The sequence below is a fragment of the Oppia nitens genome, unplaced genomic scaffold (assembly GCF_028296485.1).
Source record: "Oppia nitens isolate AA-2021 unplaced genomic scaffold, nextdenovo-longstitch-racon4-pilon3 scaffold12_pilon_pilon_pilon, whole genome shotgun sequence".
Classification (NCBI taxonomy): domain Eukaryota; kingdom Metazoa; phylum Arthropoda; class Arachnida; order Sarcoptiformes; family Oppiidae; genus Oppia; species Oppia nitens.
In genome coordinates, this window is record NW_026533191.1 from 272,501 (window position 1) to 282,854 (window position 10,354).

The 10,354-nt window shown below is 23.0% G+C and overlaps 2 protein-coding genes across 2 annotated transcripts in view; both read right to left on the minus strand.

Annotated features, from left to right (window-relative positions):
* LOC128956254 (RYamide receptor-like) overlaps positions 1 to 223 on the minus strand; it is a 21,197-nt gene extending 20,974 nt beyond the window's left edge. Inside the window, exon 1 of the mRNA XM_054301951.1 lies at positions 1 to 223. This exon is cut by the window's left edge and continues 160 nt beyond it. Coding sequence (XP_054157926.1) covers positions 1 to 223 — 223 coding nt within the window.
* A 5,695-nt stretch (positions 224 to 5,918) lies between these two features.
* On the minus strand, positions 5,919 to 9,780 carry LOC128955498 (ectonucleoside triphosphate diphosphohydrolase 5-like). The gene is made up of 4 exons (XM_054301178.1): positions 9,146 to 9,780; positions 8,624 to 8,796; positions 7,623 to 8,207; positions 5,919 to 6,208 (listed from the first exon to the last, which is right to left on the minus strand). The coding sequence occupies exons 1-4, from the start codon at positions 9,540 to 9,542 to the stop codon at positions 6,080 to 6,082; spliced, it is 1,284 nt and encodes a 427-aa protein (XP_054157153.1). The 5' UTR covers positions 9,543 to 9,780; the 3' UTR covers positions 5,919 to 6,079.
* Positions 9,781 to 10,354: the final 574 nt, after the last annotated feature.

Below are 10,354 nucleotides of genomic sequence, written 5' to 3' on the forward strand. Positions count from 1 at the left end.
CAAAGGCCAGATTCATGAGGTATTTCCTCAGATCGGCCGACGATCGCTTATTATATAACAATACACAGGCGGCCACTAAGTTCAATATGAAGGCCAACAAAGCGGTAGCCGAGTACAGTATGGCCAGTACTACCCGATAGGTATGGCCCAGGGCTTCGAGTGCCGGCATTGACGATATGTTTAAAGTGATATTGTTGTCGGCGTATGGATTCAATGGATCCATTATTTATCTTTTTTTAACCAACAAAAAAAATAATATAATTAAAGTCCAAATATATATATATATATATTATTTGTTTCTTGAAAATAAAAAACACTTTTTATAATCCAATATACAATAGACTAACAAACAAACAATTTTCTTGTTGTTTGATATATCTATTGGTTTATTATTAGGTTTTTTTATTAGTTATGATTGAATTAAAATTAAAACTATTTTTTTATCAAATATAAAAAATTTTTGTTAACGTCAATAGACTTGGTTGTCAAACATTGTATATAAATATACTGTATATACACTATATATATATATATATATATATATATATATATATATATATATATATAACTTATATATGGAAAAAATGTGATGAAAATACAGTATATTTTTTGTTTAAATTAAAGTTTCATTTTTTTGTGGATAAAATTTTTATTTAAAAAACATTTGATGGACACTAGGTTTTTTGCGGTACATTAACTATACGCTTATAGTTAGTTATAAAATCATAACAACAATAAAAATATGAGAAGCTCTCTCTCTAGTATGACTTTCAATTTGTATGTATGTGTGTGTGTAGTATATTTGAGTTTAGGCGATACGGTTAGGGATGCTGTAGTCAATAGGGATAGTTAGGAGCAATGGGAAAGGCATTGCTAACAGAGCGCAGGCATATATATATATAAAGAAAGAGAGAGAGAGAGAGAGAGAGAGAGAGAGAGAGAGAGAGAGAGAGAGAATATATATATATATATTGTATATAAAGCCGACTATTGATCGCTTTATTTTTAAAAAAAAAACTTAAAAAAAAACTTAAATAAAAACTAAAATAAAATCTTTCATCAAATACAGTATACAGTATATTGTTTTGCAAAAAAAAATGTTTATTTTTTTAAAAAAAAGTAAAAAAAAGTTATATGATAGCTAATTTTATTTTATTTTATTGTTATTTGTTGGTAACATTTAAAATGCTTACTTTATTTTTTTTAGCAGCAAATAAAAAAATTTAAAACAAATATTTTATGACAATAAACAAAACAAAAATTATTTATGTCTATTATTTTTTTTCATCACTTTATTACTGTATTTAATATTAAATATATATTTCAATTATGATATTTCATATAAAATTATAAAAAATAGTAAAATATTTTTTGTTTTGTTTTTAAAATCCCATATGTATTATAGCAATTGCACTGAAATATATATATATATGTTTTATTGAAATACATTAATAATATAATATATATGAATTTGACAATAAAATAAATAATAATTTGAAAAATAGTTACAAATTGTAAAAATATTTTTTGAAATTACTTTTTTAAATGTAAAATAATTTTTTTTATTGCATTCCTAAACATTATTTTTTGAATTTCATTATCATTTAACTACATATTTGATTTAATTGACTAATATTTGGAAATATTTGATTTTGTAAAATAATTTAATAATAAAAAAAAATTGACTGAAATACCTAATACTAACAGCTATTATTTAATTTTCAACAAATAAATAAAAAATAATTGTTGAATAATGAAATACAATATAAATTATTATTATAAATCAATATATATATATAATATAATATGTGCTTATTTTTGTATTATTACTGTATATAAGATATATGCCGTATATATCAATATATACACATATATTGGATAATATGCGAAATATTGATATATAACGAAAAACTTAATAAATAATGGATTGTCATAAGATTAGATGTTAGTTATATATATATATATATATATATATATATATATATAACAAATATATGTATATATATAACAGCTAAAGGACAGATCTACACATATATATATATATATATATATATATATATATATATATATATATATATATTCACACAGATATACACACATATACATATATATACACATATATACACATATATACACATACATACACACACACACACACACACACACATACACACACAGACACACACATAAATACTCCATACTTAAATATACACACATACATACACACAAAAACATATACATTCATACATACATATACTCACACACACACATACATTCACACCCACATACATACACACACACAAACACACACTCATGTGAATCACAGTTTTGCTGACATTCAGTCAAATTACTAGTCTATATATACAGTGTATATAATAATTTATTGTTTTTACTGTCTATACGCGAAAAAAATACAATATTAATGTTACTGTATATCAAAAAAAACATGAATTTGTTTATTAGTAATATTACTAAATATTTTTTTTTATTATTTGCTTCATCGTTGAACTCATATATAAATTATTTATACATTGTATATATACAGTACCGGTATCTATATCTTTGAATATAATAAATGAAAGTAAATACATAAGCATTATATTGTATTAAAAAAACTAATAATAATAATAATAATAATAATAATAATAATATCCAATATATAAAGATTAATCATATTTTTTTGTTTCTTATTTCTTAACACAATATAATATTCACACAACAAATACAGTAAAGTGTATATAACTTATACTATATATATATATATATATATATATATATATATATATATATATACAGTATATACCATATATAAGGTTCTAGAAGTCAAATATGTGATATATTAATATACTTAACAATAATAACATTTTGATTGCTATAATACATGAACTTTTATTATTTATTTTTTTTTGCTAAAGATAAGACTGTATGTATTTTTTGTTGTTGGGTATAGATATAGTATATTATATACAACCTATTGTATATCATATATTTATATATTATACATATATATATATATATATATTAGATACTTTATATTATTATTTTTTATCCTACAAGTTAGTAATAAAAAAAAATTATTACACCATAAATTAAATTAATAACAAAATTAAAAAAATTTGAAATTAAAGTTTAGTTTTAAATCATTTGGAAAAACTAAATATAAAATTATTATTATTATTATTATTGTTTAATATATACAGTACTAGTATTTGAAATCAATGATAATTTAATTAAAATAATGTTTATTATTATTATTATTATTATCCTTAATAATCTTTTAATAAAATTATTTAGTGTCTACATTAGTATAATTATAATTAAAACAGTTTAGATGTAAAAATATAATTTAGATTTTCAAGTGTTTCAAATTTAAAATTGTTTTTTTTTAACATTTTCATAGTCTATTGAGATTATTTTTATTACGAAATTTATTTTATTTATTTTTTATRAAAAAATAAAATAAATGGTAATTATTRTTGTCATTATTAATTATATATGCTTTTTGCTTTTATATGATAATAATTATAATAAATAAAAACTTTTAAAAAATAAAATAAAACGTTTTTTTTAATACTAYTAGTATTTTAGGATTAGTTAGAGAGTTAGAGTGAGAGAGAGTGAGAGAGAGAGAGAGAGAGAGAGAGAGAGAGAGAGAGAGAGAGAGAGAGAKATTAATTAATTTAATGTAATGTCGAGTAATTTAACTGATGCTAAATAAAAAAAAACAAAATATATACTAAAATAATTTGCATAAAAATTTATATATATTGTATATACAGTATAATATACATTAATGATATACCAAAAAAATAAATAAAAATAAAACAATATTTAATGTCTAATATAATTTATTGAGATAAATGGATACAATTAGGTGCCCGGAAAACAACATAATATTTAAATATATATATATATATATTGTATATATAATAATATATTAGTTTATTTTTTTAAACAATTGTATTTAAACATATGTTTAAGCAATTGAAAGTAAATAAAAATTTGAAGAGTTAATCACCAAAAAATAAATAAAATAAAATATTTTAATATATTTTTTTAAAAAATAAAATTGTTAATATAYTGTACTGTATTTGTTAAGCTATGTTTTAAAAAATAATAATGWATAGCAAATTATTTAAATTATTATATTTGAGAATTTTTAAAAAATTTATATATATTCTTATATATATATATATAATATATACAGTATATATATAATATATACAGTATATATATATATAATATATACAGTATATATATATATAATATATACAGTATATATATATATAATATATACAGTATATATATATAATATATACAGTATATATATATAATATATACAGTATATATATATATATATATATATACAGTATATAAATATATATATATATAATATACAGTATATATACAGTATATATGATAAATAAATTTAAAAAAATAAATTAAAAATATATGCATTTATCATATAATTAAAATTCATAATTGATGTTTGAATTGTGTTTTTTTTGTTATATTGAAAACTTTGTATTAATGATCAGTAATTGATAGAAAATAATAATAATAATAATAATAATAAAAAGTTAAAAATTATATAATTTTTTGTTTGTTAGTAAAAAACCACGAAAATATTATCATTTTAAACCTCTATTTATTTTACCTATTAAAAATGTATTATTATTATTATTATTGTCCGATATATAGTAATTTTATTATTATTATTATTATTATTATGTAATGACAAAAAATGTTTCCTTATTTTTATTATATACARAACTTAACAAAACTAAAAATAAAAAAATTATTTTTAGTATAATATTATAGTTAATATTATTTCTATCAAATAATATACCGATATATATATATATATACTGTATATATATATATATAGTGCTAACCAATGGTCACATTATAAACAGCTGTTATGTTATGAGAGAAAAAAAGTGAGAAATTTATTTATTTTTTATATATAAAAAAAATTGAAATTATTATTTTTATTGACCATTAAATTATACCATAAAATTTGATATCATATACAACTCAAAATAAAAAGTTATATTTATATACTGTATATACAGTAGATTAACTAAAATAATAATATTATTGCAATTTAATTATTATAAATTGACCATAACTACAGTATATAATTTTTTTTAAAAATAATTTTAGTTTTAAATTATAAATTATATTATTTACGTAGATAACAAAAAAAATAAAATTTTTAAAAAATCAATTGAAATATAAAGTGATTGAATAAAATGAAAATAATATTAATAGTCATTTTTTCAACAAAAAAAAAATTTCAAAACAATTTGCATTAAATAGAAATTCATAAAAATGATGAAAAATATTATATTCAATATATTGAATATATATATATATTAGAAAAAAATCAATAAATCATTGTCAATGGTGTAAAATCTTAAATATTTATTTTTCTTTATTATTAAAATTTATTATTTATAAAGTACTAGATTTTCACAATAATAATAATAATTTATTTTATATGTCAATTATATATATATATATTTTAATAACTATGAAAATGATTTATGAAAACGAAATTAGTTTTGTTTATCTTATTTTTTTTGGTATTTAAAGAGTTTTTAGGCACTTATTAAATAATAATAATAATAAAACAATTTATAATATATATATATCTATTAATATCTTATCAATACTATATATATATAATAAATATATAATAATAATATAAATTATAGTTTGACTATAAAATTCAAATAACACAGCACTTTATAAGTATCCATAATTCATATATAAATTAATAAACAAAAAACAAACAAAACTTTGTGTGGTTTTTATAAAAAAAACTAAATTAAACTAAAATTATAACATAAAAAATACAATACAATAATAATAATCATTATTATTAGAGTCTATTGGAAAAAAATGTTGAGATGACAGACCCATACAAAAAAAAGGGTAATAATAATAATAATTATAATAACTGATTATTATTTGAGGTATAATAACCAAAACAGTCCTTCAAATAAAAAAAAGTTTATATCAATCAATAGGATGATGATTGGGGTGTAGTCCTCAAAATTGATGGTACGGGTAGTTATTGTTGGCCAGTACTGGTACTGGTGCTGGTGCTGGGGGTAGTAGTATTTTGTTTGGCAATGTTAATCAAATTGATGGCAGCACCCAATGCCCAACTAGTTTCGATACCATTTATTTTCTTAACCAACTATTTTTCATAAAAAATAAATAAAAATAAAATTTTTATTAAAAAAATAACAACAAAAAAATGATAATTAATTTTTTTTTGGGATAACTTTGGGATAATATTATAATTTCATAATAATAATAATAATAATAACTAATTATCTATTGTTAAACTAGATAATAGCATACTATACTAACATAATAATAATAATATAAATTATTTTTTTTAAATAACTAAACTTAAAGTTTCATTAAGCTATAGACAATTTTTTTTGTATATAAAAACCCATTTTCAATGTAATAAAAAATAGACAAAAAAAATAATATTAAATAAATTTTGTTTAAAAAAGTCTCAAAAAAATAACAGTAAAATTGTTTTATTTTTTGTACAATAAATACAGTGAAAACAATTCCTAAAAGTAATTGTATGTTAGAAAACACAACAAAAAAACCATTAAATCATTTTTCATATTTATCTTTGTTTATTATTTATGATAATAAAAATAATTTCTAAATTTCATTAAATTAAAATCTCATAATTTTTTTTAATATATATTATAGACTTTGAGATACTGTATGTATAAAAATCATTAGAAGCTATACAGACACATACACACACACATACAAATACATACACATACACACACACACATACATATATAAACACATACACACACACATACAAATCCATAAACATGCATACATTCATACATATATACACACATCCATACATACACATTCATACTTATATACATCCATACATTCATACACACACATACATCCATATACACACATACACATCCATACACACACACACACACACACACACACACATCCATACATACATACATAAACACAACTAAACATTATATGACATTTTTAGAGCTCTTTATTCTCGGGTGTTATTAATGACCAGAATATTCTTAAGGGTTTGACTTTTTTGTTGTTATCAAAATGCTATGAATACTAGAGAATATTCTATACAATATGTTTGATGTAATTATAATTAATGAAACTTCATTACAAGATATAATATGCATGTGTTTGTGTGTGTGTGTGTGTGTGTGTAATACACACTGTGTATGTATGTATATGTATGTGTTTGTGTATATATTTTATCAATTAATAATAATCAAAATAAAAATTATATATATATATATACAGTAAATAGACTAAAATATAAGATAATAAATATTTACAAAACATATATAAAAATCTATTGCTATTAATAATAATAATAAAAATAATAATAACAATAATAAACTATTAATATAAATCCAGACTAAAAAAAGACTACCAAATGTTGATAATCTTTTATATAAATATTTTTTGCTATTTTTTTAATTATAGATAATAATAATTATAATAATAGTTAAATAAATAATAGTTATAATAATAATAATAGTTATACTAAATATCAAACAAACAATACTAACCGTAATATCCTTTTGCCAGTCGAGTCCCAGTCCTTCCCGAAGATAGGCTGTTATGTATACCAAATCCAGACATAGAAATGGTGACTGTTTCTTGAATTTGACAATAGATTTGCAAACATTTTCGGCAATCAGATAATAATCCCTAACTTTGACAACACCGACGGTATCCTTGACCAGCCGTACGTCTTTCATACGGTCATAATAGTAGCTTAAGCCAAACACTTGACGATCGGCCAGTTCGTCGGGTTTATGTATACGATTGGCCACCCATTGCCTGCACAGTCGATAGCATTGTTCAAACGAATCAGTGGACGACTGATAGCCSGACACCTCATAGGTTATCGATTCAAATGTCCAATTTTCGGTGATATTTGAATTGCTAGCAAAACATGGTGTCCGCACCCGTACTACCCGATGATGATCATCAGTTTGATATGGATGGCTGCCATTATTATCATCGACACTACTCATGAGTATTTGTTTTCTGGTAGACATCAGACCGTAGCCCAGATAGGAGTTKGTATACAGATATTCGGGTTCGCCTTCGATGTTCTCTTTGATGATATAGCCGTTTGGCGATCGGACCTATCGGTTGAATCAAATCAAATCAATCAATCAAACAAACATAACATAAAAAAAGTCAATTTAATTATTAGTCAATAGATTAATAGATATGTTTAGCTAATACTGTAGAAGCTCTCTCTCTCTCTCTCTCTGTCTCTCTCTCAGTCTGTATGTCTTTCTTTCTCTCTATCTGTCTGTCTGTCTCTCTCTCACTCTCTGTCTCTCTATCTGTCTGTCTACCTCTCTCTCTCTCTATCTGTCTGTCTGCCTCTCTCTCTCTCTCTTTTTTCTCTGTCTGTCTGTCTCTCAGTCTATATGTCTCTCTCTTTCTCTGTCTCTCTCTCTCTCTCTCTCTCTCAGTCTGTATGTCTCTCTCTTTCTCTGTCTGTCTCTCTTTTTTTTCTCTCTCTCTATAGATATACTAGTAATTTACATACCAGTGTTTCAGTATTATTGGTGGCAAATGTTATCTGTGTTGATCCACCTCCCAGATCCAATGTAACAATTGAGTTGCGTATGTCGTGMAGTTTGCCTAATAAAAAGTTAACGGTATACCAAGCGTACAGTCCCTCGRCTTGGCCGTCGAGCACCGATACCGAGTCYTCGTGAACTGGTAGGTTAAAGTATATATATTAGTATACAATATAGTTATTGCCATTAAAAATAAATGTGAACACAATATACATGTATATGTAGATACATACATCCATCTATGCATACAAACACACACACACATCCATACACATACATCCATACATACACATTCATACACATTCACACACATACATACATACATACATACATATATATACACATATCCATATATATACACACACATACATACATATACACACACATCCATATATATACACACATATACACACACACACACAAACATGCATACATATACACAACAAACATTAACATTATATAAATAGTCAAAAATGATGTGTCGATACCTTTATAGGGACTGGACTCTAGTTTGGCTTTTACGGACCGAAGTATATCGTCGGCYGACTGTCTGGGCAACAAWCGCAGTCCAGCCGTTGCTTTGAGTATTACCGACGTWTGRACKGCTTTATYAGYGGGTACGGTAGCCAATGCCCGTTGCAAYAGYGGATCAATACTGATGGCCGCWCGGGACGTATTTTCCGCGTACGACGACAGTCCCGGTGTTATCGACTGAAATATTTCACTTTCCAGGTATATACGCCGGGATCGCCTCTCGGTTTGGGTACTAAACGAAAATATGTGTACCCGTGTCCCAGTACTGCCGCCATCAAACACAATGGCATAGGAATAGTCGGTAATTGTTGACAAACCGGGCAAATGATCGTAATCGGGATGCGGTATCATATGTGTACTGGTTGTCCCATAATTATTACTATTATAACTGTTGCTTAGCAGGTATGGACAGACAGTACGATAGATATATGAGATGCCGATCGATATAAATAATGTGATGATCGTTGATATGTATAGTTTGGATGAGATTAGTGGCGGTAATATCGGTCGCCGACTATTATTATTGACTACCGATTCCGTTTGGTCGACACAGTTGTCATCGGTGTTGTCAGCGCACCGTTGACTGGTTAGTTGCGGTGACGACACCATTATTATAATATATATATATATAAATATATTATTGTAGGCGTAATATAAGTGCTAAAACTCTGCTAAAAAAACTATAAAACAAAAATAAAATTTTTTAAAAAATAATAATAAAATTATTTTTCATTCATTGCAATCATTTTTCAGTGATTCTCAGTGACTGAATGAATGAATCACTTGAATAATAGGATATTATTTATTATAACAATTAATATATATATATATATATATATATATATATATATATATTATGATTATACTAATGGATATATAAAAATAGATATAATAATAATTATTATAAAAAAATAATTATCGATTAATCTTTTGCTTATATCAGCATAAAAACAAATAATTATATTATATATATTATATATATATATMTATATATAATTAGTTAGTTAGTAATATCACAAAAAAATGTTTGGTATTAAAGTTCACTTAAATAATAGACAATATATCACTTGTTTTGTTTGATAACAATTGATGGCTTAATTAAATTTGCCAATTGATTGGGGGTTTTAAAATTGAAGGCATATCTCATATCTAATAAAACAATT